At 41.6% G+C, this 16755-nt stretch overlaps 2 protein-coding genes and 1 pseudogene across 5 annotated transcripts; 2 read left to right on the forward strand and 1 right to left on the reverse strand.

Annotated features, from left to right (window-relative positions):
* Window positions 1–87: 87 nt before the first annotated feature.
* Window positions 88–3362, forward strand: gpank1 (G patch domain and ankyrin repeats 1). Of its 2 annotated transcripts, none has more exons than XM_086211971.1 (5): window positions 88–227; window positions 1911–2405; window positions 2495–2636; window positions 2716–2785; window positions 2921–3362. In XM_086211971.1, exons 2-5 carry the CDS (start codon window positions 1959–1961, stop codon window positions 3360–3362), a joined length of 1101 nt encoding a protein of 366 aa, XP_086068097.1. In that variant the 5' UTR covers window positions 88–227; window positions 1911–1958. The 2 variants fall into 2 exon arrangements, with proteins under 2 accessions (XP_086068097.1, XP_086068096.1); XM_086211970.1 differs by lacking the exon at window positions 88–227 and adding an exon at window positions 459–1549.
* A 1768-nt stretch (window positions 3363–5130) lies between these two features.
* On the forward strand, window positions 5131–15614 carry LOC147257796 (cytochrome P450 3A56-like). Of its 2 annotated transcripts, none has more exons than XM_086211968.1 (14): window positions 5131–5268; window positions 5369–5472; window positions 10926–11019; window positions 11973–12025; window positions 12137–12236; window positions 12336–12449; window positions 12602–12690; window positions 12794–12942; window positions 13052–13179; window positions 13482–13557; window positions 13640–13800; window positions 14277–14503; window positions 14635–14797; window positions 15044–15614. In XM_086211968.1, the coding sequence occupies exons 2-14, from the start codon at window positions 5402–5404 to the stop codon at window positions 15131–15133; spliced, it is 1515 nt and encodes a 504-aa protein (XP_086068094.1). In that variant the 5' UTR covers window positions 5131–5268; window positions 5369–5401; the 3' UTR covers window positions 15134–15614. The 2 variants fall into 2 exon arrangements, with proteins under 2 accessions (XP_086068094.1, XP_086068095.1); XM_086211969.1 differs by lacking the exons at window positions 5131–5268; window positions 5369–5472 and adding exons at window positions 10412–10543; window positions 10665–10831.
* LOC147257797 (cytochrome P450 3A30-like) lies at window positions 5887–10336 on the reverse strand (annotated as a pseudogene). The gene is made up of 12 exons (XR_015117635.1): window positions 10194–10336; window positions 10009–10102; window positions 9830–9882; window positions 9501–9600; window positions 8722–8835; window positions 8552–8642; window positions 8303–8445; window positions 8081–8208; window positions 6972–7032; window positions 6694–6854; window positions 6538–6605; window positions 5887–6049 (listed from the first exon to the last, which is right to left on the reverse strand). The product of XR_015117635.1 is annotated as a cytochrome P450 3A30-like (transcript).
* Window positions 15615–16755: the final 1141 nt, after the last annotated feature.

The following is a 16755-nucleotide window of genomic DNA, read 5'->3' on the forward strand; positions in this document are numbered from 1 at the left end:
AAATTATTTCTGCCTCCTAGGAGCAAAGGACTGCATCAGGTGGCACTAACCATAAGAACCACCTTCAGAATGGATACACACCACCAAGTGCTGGAAAGATACAAACTTGGTAAACCGAAGCATGAAAAGTGTTTAAGCCGTGATCCAGAGAGTGTCCAGTCTTCTTCCACTTCATCAGCCTGGAATGCTGTCGTTGTCTTCCTCTGACTTGACGCACAAGAACTGGAGTAGGAAGCACACATTTCTCAATATATCATTCAGAACAGGCAAGAAATGTGCCATCATGCCATGCAAATGTTGCTAGAAAATGCTAACAGCAGAAATCTGTCCAGCGGACCTACTGCAAGTCCACCTTTGAATCAACTCTATGTATGCTTTAAGCTAGTAGATCATCACTAGGTGGAGATTTAGTGGGTGTAGATCACCTGATCAGTGTGTGTGGGGGGGTGGGGGGGTGGGGGGGGTCATGTTCCGGGTCGTCTCTTCTTAAGTGCTTGTTTTTGGGTTAAAGTTAACCCTCAGGCTGTATGTTGGAACAATATGACCTGCAGCTTCATTCACACACGTAGCCTTTCCCAAAAGTACTCCAGCATTTACCTGTGTGAATGAGAGTCAGGCAAGCTAGGGACAATTCTGGGAAGGCAGGAAGATGATAGTAGGAACATGACTGGTGAAGGGTGTATTACTTCTCTCCAGAGGAAATTATTGTCCTTTCTGTTACCGACATTGCAATGTTATGTGAGAACTATATAATGCAGGATTATCTGGAATGTAGTTGAATGTCTTAATGGTTAAAATCACTAATGGTTCCTGGAACGTACCTGAGTAATTTACTGCAACCATGAAGGAAGCGGATGAATGCACCTTTTATGCATCATCCAACATATTTGTGTCTCCAGTTGGTCAATGGATGTTTCAGTGTCCATTTTGTTCAGGGAGGCTGAGTCATTACTTTCTTTGTCCATGTTTTGCTGGGCTAAAACGCTGACTTACTGTCATTGTGAAGGCAAAGTGGTTCCAAAACCCTGTGTGCATATCTGCTTCCTGGCACTAGAATAAAGAATATCTTGATTATAAAGTGATATCAAATACATCCCACTCATGTCATGAAATGCTGTTGGAAATATGAGGCAGGAAAACCGGTTCAAAAACTCAGAAAGACGGGTTGTTCTACAGTGTGTTCACAGCAATTCGGACCATCAACTCCGTTCCAGTAGGTGGCGCTAATGCCACAACTTGTTTGCCAACGGCTGCAAAGCTAAAACACGGAAGAAGAAGAAGATGCATTTCCGCATACGCTCGAGGAAAAATACAGTTTCGCATTAGCTTGCTACAGCTTAGCATTCACAACAATGTATTTCTGAGACAAATTCCCTTTTGACGTTGATTTTTTTTTAGTCTGTAGCTGTATGAAACAACGGACATAATGACGGTTTTGTTACTGAACAGTACACCAGGTCATCTGTGAATAACTTTCCTTTAGCCGTGGAGCTCATGCTAACCGATGCTAATACTCCCAAAACGCTATTAGACGAACATTTCACTCCAGGTACTGGCGCTGTTTATTAGTCAGACAGCCAACGCAACACATTCTATTACTTTGATAACCGAATGTGCATTGAATTGTCAAATCACACACACACAGTATTGTACACTCCTTAATGATAGTTATATTAATTAAACCTGTGCTAATTCGCCTAATGATGTTAATTCTCTAACACTTATGGTCAAATTTGTCGCTTATTCTTAAAATTTACATTCTTTTTGCGCAAACCCGTGTACTACATGGTTGAAAACATTACGTTATAGATATTTTTTATTGTCGTTTTTGTTGGGGTTTTTTTGTCGTTACATATTTGACAGCTTACAACAGTAGGTTTGTGTCTGACTTCCCTTTCTCGAAATTACAGGGACGTGTTTAAACTTGTAACCAGCCATACCTGGAGCTGTAGGCCATCATGACTGGTTTTGGCTTTACTCCTGCAAGAGAGCAGGATATTTTCAACATTGAAGCATCAGATCAACCCAGCTCGAAGTCGAGCAGCATACTCTGTGGGCACGAGGCCAGGCGGTTCTACGAAGATCTTGTAAAAAATGACAAAAGACTAAATGCTATGAGTGGTGCACCGGATGGGCAAGAACACCAGATGAGAGTGAAGAACAGAGAATCCAGGAGAAGAGTGAGGAGTAGGAGGGTCAGAGCTTCAGAGGTCCAGCAGGTCCAGACAGATTCTCTGGTGGAAAGAAGGACTGGTGGTGAACGTGAGGACAACCAAAGGAGAGAGAATGGAAGCACGGTGAGGACCACGGAGCTCCAGGGACTCCGGTTGCTGCGATGTGCTCATGAAGGGGACCTCTCTGGCCTGAAAGAGCTCCTATCTAAGGGAGTCGACATTAACTTCCAGGTACACGATAGACTGATTGGTGGTATTTCACTTAAAGTTGCATTTGGTAAAACATTTGTACTCTGTGTTGCCTGTGTTAACTCTTCCAGGACACTTATTTCTGGACAGCTTTGATGTGTGGCAGCTGGTCAGGCCAAAGAGCTGTTGTGAGATTTCTGCTGCAACAAGGAGCGGCTTGGGTGGGAGTGGTTGACACTCAGGGCCGGGATGCTAAAGATCTTGCAGTTGAAGGTATTACCAAGCGTGGAACTCCAATTAATATTTCTGTATCTCTGTAATGAAACTAATCTCTGTTTGTATTTCTTCCCAGCGGGACACAGTGGGGTGTCAGAGGAGTTGGACAGCTATGGGAGGATTTCACCGCAGCAAACTGAGAGAAGGTTAGACCTCTTACAGTTGTATTTTTATTAAATCAAGATTAAACCACATTTAAACTCCAAGTGAGGTGTTGTCATGTTTGTCAATAACCTGACAGCTCAGGCCCCAACATGTGCCTTTTCTTTGTGTGTCCCCAGCACTCCCCAGCCTCAGTGGTGTGAAGTGTGTTCCTGTGAGTACAGCAGCTGCCTCTCATCACATCTCTCCTCAACTCTGCATCAGTTCAGTCTGCGGCGCCCACCGCCCACCCCGTACTACTGCCTCCCCCCGTCTTCCAACAGCTACAAGATGATGGTTCGGTGTGGTTGGAGACCAGGCACGGGGCTGGGGCCGGATGGAGAAGGACCCAGGCAACCGGTGCCAACTGTACTGAAGAGAGACCAACAAGGTTTGGGGTATGGACAAATGAGAAAAGCCAAAGTTACTCATTTCCAAGCCAGAGACCACGACGCTGTGAAACAACCCACCAAGAAGACAGAGGAGAAGGGAAATAAAGGGACAAGAAAGGAGGAAAGTCGGAGAAAAGAGCAGAAAGATAAGAACTGGGAACGGGATTTCCGCGCCTCTTTTTATCTTTGACACCTGCACACCATGACTTTTCTACATGATGGAAGCGTGTGGAGGTGAAGGAAAGGTTGGGTTGAGTCATAGCAATATTTCAGCACCACCTCAAAGCTGATACGGGCCCCATTGATAGCGTCCTCACCCACAGGTTATATAATTGCCAAATATGGCAATGATTAATATCCTATTGATATTAATTCCACTTGACCTAACAACATGTTTGCTGTTTACCAACTTAAACAAGGTTTTATGAAATGAATTATGAACACACAACTCCTCATGATAAACATTGTCACAGCTGGTCACTGTTCCTGACATTGAAAGGGAACATTTTAATAAATACAAGCTATGTTGATGTTTTATATTGTAATAAAACACAAAAGATTACGAGACATATTCAACCTTCATTTTAGGAGAGGAGAGATTCGGATATTTTGAATCTTGCGGTACGTCTCCTGAAGGACTGCAGTACAACCGAAGAAGTGAGTCCTGTTTATGACCAGATTTGAGTGTGTGGTTACATAACCATACAACATTGAACTCTACCTTTGCAGTGGCTGCATTTACCTTGTTGCCTAATTCAGGAACTTGTGACTGCTGAGTCATCTATTTGTGTGTTCCTTCCATATCCTTTAGCCCTTTAATGTGCGTGATAGATAAGTAATGCACTATTGAGTAATGCCTGGGGCATGTGGGGTTGTATGTAGTTTAACAACTCAAACAGGTCGTATGGTTTTGTGTATGAAGGTGACGGGTCATGAATCACTCCTCACTGGCGAGCAGAATCAGCATGAATAGATCAAGTTGTCAAGTCTCTTCAGGCATCATTCGCAGGTCCAAGTGTTCTCTGGGTTAGAAAGTAAATGCATGTGAGGCTGCAGTTCGCTTGACGCGGGAAGCTCGCTATTATTTTTAGGGCCAATTTTTGAGAGTTGGAACCCCCAACAACGGCGCACAGGAGGACAAGTCCATGGAAGAACGAAGATGGAGTTTCATGGTAGTCAAACTCGTAGCACTGCCTCATGGTTGTGTACTGTCACGTTTCACCTCCAAAATTTGTTCAGGTCATCCCCGAGTCTCAGTTGTTGCACATTTGAAGCCTTCCTAAGCTATGGAATCCACGTTAGGCGGCCTTCTTTCAGGATAACCTGAAAACATGATGCCTCCAGGTACTCAACACGGAGTGCATCGCATCCTGCATGTTTTCTTGTTTTTGTAGCCGTTGTGCAGTGTGTTGATTCAGTAACTAGCACCATGTTTCACGGCTGAAACGGCTTCCTTTGGCTCTTTGTTTGCTTCATGAAGCTGTGGATGGGCTGGGCTGAAACTCTGTGTGAACCTTTTGTATGCGTGTGTGAGACTAATAATGGACTCAGATTTGCCTAGTGGGTTGTAAAGTCCCATGCTGTGTTTATTTGTTTCAAGAGGTTGCATCAGGTAACACATACTTTGCTTGCTGCTGCCATGTTGCCACGACATCTTTCAACACAAACTACAGAAAACTTTCATCAAAACTGCGTATTCACTGTCGTCCTCCCGCGATAGTTGAACAAATCTACGTCATTCACAAGATTATTTTGCAAGTATTACACAGTCACTACTATTTTATAAACAATAAATGGGATGGACAAAATATTAAAAACCCGTCTTGTCCAGTACAGTTAAACAGCATCACAAATGATGGCCTCAAAACTGTAAATCAACCCTGTCAGCAGACGGAATAAAAACCAAATGGAAGGGATGATTTTTGCAGGACTTTCATATACCTCTTATTTATATCAGCATACTTTTATTTCACATTTTCTTGTGCTTCAGAGCGTCTCACAATCTTCAGTTTAATTGGTCGAAGGGGTCCCAAGATGCCTTGAGGGTCCATCTGTAAGGGGATCTGAGAGAAGGACAAATCCACCGAATCAATCAGGTTCACTCTTAGAATTTAGCTTTTAAAATCAAATTGACATTTTATAAACCACAATAACTTGAATACAAAATGACTGCATACTACCTCTGTCTCCTCACAGACTGCAAAACTGTAGTTCCGTAAAATCTCAACCATGACCAGTTTAATCTTCACCAGAGCAAATCGCAGTCCCACGCAGTTCCTTGGCCCGGCTCCGAACGGCAGGTAGGTGAACGGGGCGATGTTCTGTTTATTCTCCTTACTAAACCTACAAATCAGGAGTGCAGCAACAATGGACATTTCTATGATAGTTTAAAAAAAGGGGGTGGGGGGGGGGGGACTAAGAGTCAACAGAGGGATTTCATCCATGCGGCTGATTAAATCTTCCCTCAAAACTTGTTTTTCTCAGTCTTTGCTTTATTTTAGGTTCTTAGAAGCACTTTCAAATTTCTAAAACCCTAATGAGTTAATGGTAAAAATGTCTTTATTCCAGCCACACACACACACTCGCACTCATCTAAATCTATGTTACAGCTGGCACCCAAAGTTCACTCACAATAGCATTAACGCCGTCACACATCAGTCTTGTTTTAATGTCAAGAAGTAAAAATTGAAAACGTGATGGTCTTTTCCTGGTCGCTACCTCTCAGGCTTGAACTCCTCTGGTTCCGGCCACACCTCGGGGTCATAATGCATGGCGTAGACCGGGATCATTACGATCATGCCCTTGGGTATTGTGATTCCGTCAATCTTGACCCTTTCTTTGGCGGTTCGCTCCAAACGGGCCAAGGGAGGGTAAAGCCTGGAGACAAAACCGGAACATCTAAACACGTCCTCAGCCAACCATGGTAGCGTTGCAACATCAAGACCCTCAACAACAACAATAATAATAATAATAATAATAAGATGAGGATTTTTAATTTTACTTTTTCAACCTCTTTTTTAGTTGTGTTTATCTTTTAATGTAAAGCACTGGGATTTTGTATCTGAAAGGTGTTATATAAATAAACCTCACCTCCTTACTGACCACTGCTACTAATAATGTATAATAATAATGAGAATAATGGAGGCAACAGCTTCATATGGAGGCTTTGATTCTCTGGGTTTTACGTTATGGATGAGTTTCCTCATGTCAGAGATTTATTTGATTCTTTTTACAAACCAAAGACTTCGAATGAATGTCTATATTAGAAAAGAGGTTGTTTTTTTTTGAACCCCCTAAGACATGATTGAATTTGCTGTGAAAACACACCGATCGGACGTCAGCCAGCACTAGAAGTCGCCCTTTACCTCAGACACTCACTGATGACGCTGTCTAGGTACTCCATCTGCATCAGAGCGTCGTACTGGATCTCCCCCTGTAGAGGTGTCACAAATTGTGATTCACGTAATTAAAGTGTTTGAGAGTGACACGTTGGTTGTTGGATGAAACAACCAGTGGCTTACCTTATTAGGAAAAGTAGCATCGATCTCGTCCTGCAAGCGTCTCATGGCTTCAGGATTTCTCGCCAAGTTGTAAGCCAAGAAAACCATCGTGGTTGCACTTGTCTCATAACCACCCAGCAGGAAGCTTATGACCTGGGATAAGATCTCATGATCTGTGAGACCTATCAAGACAAGCAGGTGTATGACCAGAGATGAGAGATGTCAAACCATAATTCTAAGACTAAACTTGATTTTCAGTCTGGGTTTTGCTGAGCTGCCAGTACTCCTTTGCTGTTTACCTCTCTTAGAGTCTCCTGCTGTCTTAGAGTTGATCAGATATTGAAAGATGTCTCTTGGAGTCTGAACACAGGTGAGAAATGGAATATTTACGTTATGTATGTAGGACTGAGGTGATGATTGTGTGGTATATGTACTATGAAACGCCTGCGTTTACTCCGGCAGGAACGCCCTTGTCACACCGACACCAGGAGGCCTCTCAGTGCAGTCTAATCTGCTTGTTATGACCTCATTCCCCAAATGTGAAGTAATACTAGCATACACAAGCTATTTAGTTCACTTGATGGCCATCAAATTCAATCCAATTTAATAATTTATGTATAAATATTTCTGCTTTTACCTGCAAACTTGTAGTGACATCACCTTGAGGTCCATTTGGTTGTAGTTGCTATGAGGAGCTTGGGTTAATCCAGTTTGGTAATATGGATGTTCTTAGTCCAGTTGCTGAGCGCTTCAAGGATTTATTGTACCCGTTTCACTAAAAGTTTTTCAGTTGAGGGGACAAGTCCCCAACATGCATGAGACTTCCTCAAAGTGCTCAGAAAAAAATGGCGAACTCACGACATAACAGCAACAACAAACGGCGATACGTGTCTCGTGAAAATATTCAGACTAACCAGGAAATAACATATTTTCTCCAACAACAACAAAATAAATTGGCTAAATCTGGCTCCTAGATATAGACTATGAAACAAACAACACAATTTGATGAAGATTGAACATTGAACAAGTGTAGAGATGTTTGCGGGGACATAGATTTGATCTAAATATGAACGTCAATCGTGTTTGGAAGTAGGGAAAAAAAAAAAAAGAACCTTGGCTCAGAATACAACCGGAGCGTTGCTGAACTATGGTATGCACTGTTGTAGCAAAATCAGGGAATTTTGCAGTGTCTTCAGCAGATTGTTGGCCTAATTGAAGGGACTCAGAGCAAAGAGATCTTGTAAATTCACACAAGTACTATTTTTAACAAATAAATAAACAGCCACTAAGTGGACCGTGAGCCTCGATGATGAGGATTAAATGGTTTTGACGTCAGTTAATGATGAGATTGAATGAATGTCAGAGTTTTAAGGCGCATTGTTAACTGCTGCATGGGTTTTGTCCACACCTGCTGTGAGCTCTCCTTCCGATCCAGTCTTATCTTTTCCATGAAGGCTTTAAAGTAACTGCAAACAGACCTGGAGAACAGGGAGAACCCCAGCAGTTCCAGGAGAGGGAGAAAGACAGGAAAACACCCTGAAATAAAGAAAGGATCATTTTACTGTCCTAAAACACAGTTGTTGAAATTAACGAGAATAGGTAAAGGTGGTATGGAAATGTAGTCATGTACCTTGGAATAGGAAAAGTGGAATTGAGACTCTGAAGAGTTTAGCGGCCTGAGTCAAGATGGAGCTTGAAGGGTTGCTGATGGTGTCCACATCTATGCTTAATACACAGCTCATCATAACGTCCATGCTGTATGGTCCAAAGACACTGGGACACACAGAAATCATCAGTTACCTTTTATGAGTTACGCTAAAATCAACGGTGGTCTTTGAGACTTGTGAGCTGTAGTTTGTAGTTTGGTGGTCCCACTCACCTTTTAACTTCAATAACTTCATTATCGGACACCGTGGACTTCAGAGTTTCTCCGTCAGTTTTTTGGAATACTGTTTCATGATGATAAACATCTTGAACAGAGAAAGAGAGCATGAGCATAAAGTACATGAAGATTTCTTAAGAATTTCAAAAATATTTAGACAATATTACGTCTTTTATACGACCAGAGGCAAAACAGGGAGAGACGATGTTTCGAATCCGTCTCCACTGATCATCTTCAACGATGGACACAGCGTCATGCAGTTCCCCATTCAGACGCAAGTTCTAAAGAATTAAACATTTCATTGTCAAAGCTCTATGAGAACCAAGCTCACACGTGCTCTTTGCTGCTTTTCCAGTGCAGAAAACCCAAAGATGATACATTTGTCTTACGTGCCTATTAGTTTTTCTTACAATTTCAATCAGGATTCTCAAAGTACCTGGGGGCCGCCGACCGTGCAGTCACGTCACAGGGGGCCACTTCAGATATTCAGCTGTACTGGAATATATTCCCTTCGTTGACTTGTTTCTACTCGTGTTCATCCACAGTGCTAAGATAATGTGGATGGGTTCACATGCATGCTCACCGAACATCATTCAGTTTTTCTGTGAGTTTTCTGCATGGAAATTGAGCCCCGCCACCACTAAAACTGACAATTATATTGATAATAATAATAATAATAATAATAATAACAGATAGATTTGATCACATGGGATAATTTAGAGTCCAGTGAAACAGTCTTAACACAAAGAGCTAATTGTTGTCACTGCCTCTGCTCCCAAGTGTAGCTTAATGGGCTCTTCTTCTTCATGGGCTCCACCTCGCCAGGATCAATCAAGCTGACCTGGTAGTTTTGCCATAATCCTGCTAACCTTCGCTTGAAAGTCTTTTTTTGTACTGCTTTTGTTTTGTTGAGGTTCCTCTCCCTCTGAGTCCTGTGTGGTCTTACCCGCCTGTTGGTGAAGTAGGTGAAGAATTCCTTCACCAGGATGGTTTTCAACATTTCAGGCTTCATCACAACCAGGACAGGCTTCCTGAACTCATACATGCTGAGGAGACACACACACACACACACACACACACACACACACACACACACACACACACACACACACACACACACACACACACACACACACACACACACACACACACACACACGGTGAAATTGCACTTCTGTTCACAAAACACTAAGTGAGAATCATGCAATACAAGATGAAGAAAAGGTGACGTAGGTTACTTCTTATCCTTACATTTTAAAGGATTTTTAAGACTCACCCCCATACTTTTCCATATTTTTTAGCCAACATCAGGTCATCCAAATAGTAAACCTGGTAAATCAAATGATACACATGTTGAAAACAGCACTGTACGTGTCCTTAACAGCTGTTGTTGTTGTGACACTGAATTGAATATCAACCATCTGAGTTTAGAAATGGAATTCAGGATATACAAACGGGGTTAAGCTGTCCAACTGTGCCCATGTAGAACACGGGCTTTGGACCAGGGATCCCCAACTTCTCAAACACTCCAAAGGTCCAGTAGCCATAACTGCAAAAGACAGAGAGCATTAAACCTTGAAAAAAACAATCACATCACATCAGCGGGCATTTAAATGCTGACATTAATATCTGATCCTTACGATACAAATATGCAGATAAATGTGATCAATAGAACCCATGTTTCTACTGAGAGGAAAGGCAGCCAGCTCATAGCGGTAGTTTACTGATCGCTGTGGTAATCTAAGGTCGAAAGTGAACTCCGACTATATGCAGGGGGAGGGGTTCCCGTCTGGTATTACATAAGAACATAGAACCTCTCAACTCCATAGTCATGTGACTTGAAGAAAGGAAAACAAGAGTTTCTGGCACTAACCAGTAGGAGCTGATGCATGTCTTTGTACGCACAAACTGGAAGTAAATACTGTAGGACAAGATGAAATGGAGGGTTTCCAATGTGGTTTCACTTATAGTTTTTGTCCGTTTGTTGGAGGTAATTGTGCTAGGACTGATTTCCGTTGTGCATTCCTTGTGGCGTACTGAGACACGGCAGGGTCAGTCTGGTAATTATTCACCTGACAACACCTGCTCTCATTGGTTCACTTCTGTCACAGTTCCCTGACTCACCGAACAGGTAAGGCTAGCAGGGGATAAAAGGTCGTGATTTGAGGCGGCGGAGAATCGGACCGCTGTCAGAATAAGGTTCAGCTGCAGAGATGGGCTTCTATTTCTCCCCTGAGACATGGACCCTCCTGGTGGCCTTCATCACGTTGTTGTTTGTGTGAGTGTTGAAGAACGTCTCCAGACGTTTATTTAGATGAAGTACATGATTATTTAACACATGGGATTTTCTTGTTCTTTATTGTCTCTCATAGGTACACTTACTGGCCCTATGGAACATTTAAGAGATTAGGGGTCCCTGGTCCCAAGCCGGTCCCTTTCTTTGGCACTATGTTGGCATATAGAAAGGTTGGTTATATAATTTCCCTCCTCTTCTTCTTTTTTTTTTAAATAGTTATTTTGCAGTACTAGTGAACGAGAGCGCTATTTGCATCAGATAAGCAACAGTGCAACATGAGTGTGTAACGTAAAGACGTAAACAAAAAGGACAATCCCTGCTGTGGAATGTGGTTGTGTTAAACGAGGCTGACACAGCAAAAAGCCACCAAAATGAACAACAGCGACGAGGATACTTCAGAGTACTTTGTCTTGTCTGTCCTTGTTTGTGTCTTGAATCAAAAGAAGCCCTCCACAGAATGTGAAGACGAGCGTGTTAATTTAAGTTTAGATCAGCAACTTTACCATTTTTTCTGTCCTTAAAAGTCACAGCATTATTATATTATTATTATTATTATTATTATTATTATTATTATTATCATTATCAATAAATAAAGATGCCAATTTTTCGATTCTTGTGGCATCTAAACTGTAACCTACTGTCGTTGACATTTATCTTTTTTTTTAAATGCTGCTAAAGTGGCAGGATCAACTTTAAAATACAGACATTTGAGATGAAAGTAGCTGGTATTATCTATAGAGCTGAGCAGGGACAGAACCATGGACTGACAATAGATTTTAACTTTTTTTTTTTTTTTTTTACATTTAAGTAATGAGTACTCTTTAAAAAAAAATGCAACACTGACTTATGACTTTAATGAATTCAGTTTCTATCTTTTAATATTCACCCTGGGTATTACTCTCTTGTCAATATTCCATCCAAACAAGATTTTAAAGTTCTTCTCCCTTTGCTGCAAAGCGCTTTGAGCAACAAGTTTGTGTGACCGGTGCGATAAAAATGATGACCACGATTAGGATTAGTCGCCTTTTCGAGAGTCGGGACTGAAAGGATTACCTTCATGTATCATATATTTGCACCGAGGCTCTAATACACATCTTAACTCTGTTCATCTCTTTTTACCCAGGGCTTTTACCACTTTGACTACCAGTGCTATCAGAAGTATGGGAAGATATGGGGGTAAGCTGGCATGTTTTGCACCTATTCCACATGTCACTGATGTCCTCAGGGTTTCTTGCACTCACTGTACGTTCTGTTTTCCTCTGCACGAATTCCTCCTGTTGTCTTCAGCATCTTTGATGGCCGTCAGCCTGTCCTGTGTGTGGCCGATCCTGCCATGATAAAGACAATTCTGATAAAGGAGTGTTACTCCCTCTTCACCAATCGCAGAGTACGCACCCTACTCCTCCACATAGCCCAGCCACATGAAGTCATATCTTTGTTGCCTGTTGGTTTAACTCTGTTGTTTTGCTTTCCTACTGTGTCACAGAACTTCCATCTGAATGGGCCACTCTACGATGCTGTGTCCATCGCCGAGGATGATCAGTGGAAGAGGATCCGCAGTGTCCTCTCTCCATCGTTCACCTCTGGACGACTGAAAGAGGTACATGTCAACTTCTGGCTTTTACTACATGTTGAGAATTTTTTTTTTTTTTTTTAAGAAAACTGAGCTGTAACAACACAGACAGGCTATACACCAGTACCATATATATTGTCATCATCTTAGCTACATTGTATCGAACCTGTTTTCCTCAGATGTTTGAAATAATGAAAAAACACTCGGCCAACTTGATCAGCAGCTTGGAAAAGGGCGTGGACAAAGATGGACCTTTGGATCTGAAGGAGTGAGAGCGCGTATATGCTAGCACTGATTTAAAAATGATCATATCACTTATGCCAAATGCTCAAAGGACATCTCCAATATCTCTATTCCTGTGTGGCCTTCAGGTTCTTTGGCTCCTACAGTATGGACGTGGTAACCAGCACGAGCTTCAGCGTGGACATAGACTCACTCAACAACCCCTCGGACCCCTTCGTCACCAATATCAAGAAGATGCTGAAGTTTGATCTCTTCAGCCCTCTCTTCCTAATCGTCGGTAAGGCTTTTATTCGCTTTAAAAGAACAGTAACCCTATAATCTAGCCCTCCTCTGTTTAATGTTTGTATGGCCTTTCAAATGTTATGTTGTTTTCTGGTCAACTCCAGCTTTCTTCCCCTTCATGGGTCCAATATTCGAGAAGATGGAATTTTCTTTTTTCCCCTCCTCTGTCACCGACTTCTTCTACGCTTCATTGCAAAAGATCAAGTCTAATCGATTGACCAGCAAGCAACCGGTATGGCTGTGTGTGTGTGTGTGTGTGTGTGTGTGTGTGTGTGTGTGTGTGTGTGTTTGTGTGTGTGTGTGTTGGGAGTATGAATTTTAAATGTTAAGATGCCAGTAAACGTGGTAATAATAAGCATATTAAAGTTATATCATAAATAATCCAGCACCAGATCTGCCCTACTCTAAAATATTGTAGGAAGTCATTGTTTTCCTTGACAAAACCTGAATTATTTTAAGATCATAGATGTCAGATGATTGTGAATTATTTTGGCCATAATAATCATGTAGTGGAAACCCACTGTCTTCTTTTAGAATCGGGTGGATTTCCTTCAACTGATGATCGACTCCCAGAATCAAAATGAACCCAAGGGAGTGGGAGAGCATAAAGGTGACCTGCAAACTCACATCAACACACATTAGATCACAACTTAGAGCTCTTCTTTATCGTGCCTCTGTAATTGTTGCTGCAGGTTTAACTGACCACGAGGTCCTTTCTCAAGCCATGATGTTCCTCTTTGCTGGCTATGAAACAAGCAGCAGTTCTCTCACTTTCTTGGCCTACAATCTGGCAACAAACCCTCATGTTATGACGAAGCTGCAGGAGGAAGTGGATTCCACTTTCCCAAACAAGGTATATTAGAAGATGATACTCAAGGTTCACTGGAGAAAACATATAAAGGATCGAAAGCTGCTTTTATTGGTTTTTGGCCACATGGGGGCAGAATAACTCCACAACCAGGATGAAAACAGGTAAACCTGTATCATTTCAGGCATTTTTAGCCCTTTGTTATTATTATTATCATTATTATTATTATTATTAGTAGTAGTAGTAGTAGTAGTTGTATAAGCAGATATTTCCCTGTGGGAATAAGTGCAGGCCAGAAATGAACAACAATGAGAGTAATTATTGGACTGCAGTGTAACAGTTCTCAACAAATATTTAACAGCTCATGTTCATCATGAACAAGTTTATGATAATATAGCTTGTCCCCCTGCTCCCAATTCTGCTCCAAAATCTATGGATGCTTCTACTACATCAGTGTGTGTGTGTGTGTGTGTGTGTGTGTGTGTGTGTGTGTGTGTGTGTGTGTGTGTGTGTGTGTGTAGGCTCCTGTCCAGTACCAGGCACTGATGCAGATGGATTACCTCGACAGCGTCATTAACGAGTCTCTCCGATTGTACCCCATTGCCCCACGTCTGGAGCGTGTCAACAAGGCAACTGTGGAGATAAATGGCATTGTGATTCCAAAAGGCATGGTTGTCCTGGTACCCACCTGGCCCCTGCACCGGGACCCTGAGTACTGGCCTGAACCAGAGGAGTTCAAACCCGAGAGGTACAGTCGAGGCTGGATTGATTTGCATGTTTAGGTCTGACCCAAGAGTCAGTTGAACTCCCACAAAGATCTGCACCTGAGCAGTACCAACCTTCATTTTTTGTTGTGCCTGTTTGTGTGTGCACCTTCAGGTTCTCCAAGAACAACAAAGACACAATTGATCCGTACACATACATGCCTTTTGGAGCAGGCCCAAGGAACTGCATTGGGATGCGATTTGCTCTGCTCATGATGAAACTAGCGGTGGTAGAGATCGTCCAGAGATACAGCTTCTCTGTGTGTGAGGAGACGGAGGTGAGGACAGCTTTTTAATTTGTTCAATTACTTTACTTCTTTTTTTTTTTTTTATTGTGTGTCATCAAGCTGGTCCATTACTACTTTTATAATATCAGCAAGTCATGCATTGTCATTAGATATGTGTTTGTCAGTCCAAAGATCAACCACCATTGTATGACATAGCACTTTGAGTAAAAACTGCACTCGTTCCACAGAAGCTGGGGCGTCGCTCACTTTGGTCTTGTATTTTCTCTGCCTGTTTAGATCCCCATTGAGATGGACATCCAGGGCCTGCTAATGCCAAAACGACCGATCAAGCTGAAGCTGGTGCCACGTTCTGAGCAGTCAAGTTAACAAAAAAAAAGAAAATCACCAAAAATAGTTTTAAAATCTATTATTGTGTTGTATAAGACATATCCGTCCATCCATTGTATTCCGCTTATTCCTATTAAGGGTCGGGGGGGGTGGAGCCTATCCCAGCAGCTACGGGCGAGAGACGGGGTTTACCCTGGACAGGTCACCAGTCCATCGCAGAGCCAACACATAGAGACAGACAACCGTTCACACTCACATTCACACCTACGGTCAATTTAGAGTATCAATCAGCCTCATCCCCTCTTGATGTCTTTGGACTGTGGAGGAAGCTGGAGTACCAGAGAGAACCCACACAGGAACAGGGAAAACATGCAGACTCACACAGAAAGATCCTGTGCCCGAGCTGGGACTAGACCCCGGAACCTTCTTGCTGTGAGGCGACAGTACTGACCACTGCACCACCGTGCCGCCTAAGACATATCATTTTACAAATTATTTTAATAAACAAGGTATCATGTCATATTTGAGTTTTGTGTGTGTCTAATATTCCTAGACTTTGATCAAGATAACAAATGTGCCATAATAACAAAACACACATTTTTTAAAGCTGTCATTGAAAATAAAGCACTTTGAGATTCTTGTTTTTCACGTCCTTTGACACAGTGACTCAAATCAAAACTAGATATTTTTAGTATACTGAAAAATCAAGATCCATCCTTTTCAATCATATGGCTAATTAACAGCATCTATATTATTATTTTAGTGGAAAGTGAATTGTATTCATAGCGTCGGTTTCATGATGCTGAGTGACTCCGACACTCTACAAATAGTGGATCTAGAACCCATTCAACATTAATTCTGCTTTAAAGAGACCTAACTACTACTATGAGAGACTGCAGCAATGAAAAACTGTCTTTTAACAATTGGTAATGTCAATTAATGGCTTCCATATTGTGTTACTGATATATATATATGTATATATATATATGTGTATATATATATATATATATGCACATACATATATATATACATATATACATATATATACACATATATATATACACACACACACACACACACATATATGTGTGTATATATATATATATATATACACACATATATGTGTGTGTGTATATATATATGTGTATATATATGTATATATATATATATGTATGTGTATATATATATATATATATATATATATATATATATATATATATATATATATTTAGCACAAATTTCAGCATTCAGTGTGTGTCTGCGCGTGCGTGTTTGGCCATTAAACGTCACGTCTCAGCAGCGCCCCCTTGCGGATGGTCTGTTATAATTTCGATTCGTTTGAAATCCTGCTCCTGAGCTATCAATCCGAGTTTTACTTCCACCTTGTTCTTTCCATGTTTATAAACAGACGGCAGAGATAAAATAAAATAAAGAAAAAAAATCTGAGGCGGGCAAACCAGCTACGCTACACTCAACACCTGTTCTGATTGGTCAACTGTCAACCGTTTACACTTTGTGAGTTTAAATTGGCCAAAGCCAGCGACAGGCCTACTACAACACGCACCACTTTAATTTATCTTTGATTTTGTTGCCTTGCTACTTCAAAATGTCGCATGAAGAATAACACCGGCAATAGTGGACATGACGAGCGTTTCAGTGAC

The sequence above is a fragment of the Aulostomus chinensis genome, chromosome 8 (assembly GCF_037954235.1).
Source record: "Aulostomus chinensis isolate RoL2024-O1b breed Wild chromosome 8, RoL_Achi_v1.0, whole genome shotgun sequence".
Classification (NCBI taxonomy): domain Eukaryota; kingdom Metazoa; phylum Chordata; class Actinopteri; order Syngnathiformes; family Aulostomidae; genus Aulostomus; species Aulostomus chinensis.

Coding starts and splice junctions, on each gene's coding strand:
- LOC147257796 (XM_086211968.1), top strand. CDS start 5,402: ATGACCAGTTTAATCTTCACCAGAGCAAATCGCAGTCCCACGCAGTTC. Junction 12,450..12,601: donor CCTCTGGACGACTGAAAGAG/GTACATGTCAAC, acceptor TGTTTTCCTCAG/ATGTTTGAAATAATGAAAAA. Junction 14,504..14,634: donor GAGGAGTTCAAACCCGAGAG/GTACAGTCGAGG, acceptor GTGCACCTTCAG/GTTCTCCAAGAACAACAAAG.
- gpank1 (XM_086211971.1), top strand. CDS start 1,959: ATGACTGGTTTTGGCTTTACTCCTGCAAGAGAGCAGGATATTTTCAAC. Junction 2,637..2,715: donor TAAAGATCTTGCAGTTGAAG/GTATTACCAAGC, acceptor ATTTCTTCCCAG/CGGGACACAGTGGGGTGTCA. Junction 2,786..2,920: donor CCGCAGCAAACTGAGAGAAG/GTTAGACCTCTT, acceptor GTGTGTCCCCAG/CACTCCCCAGCCTCAGTGGT.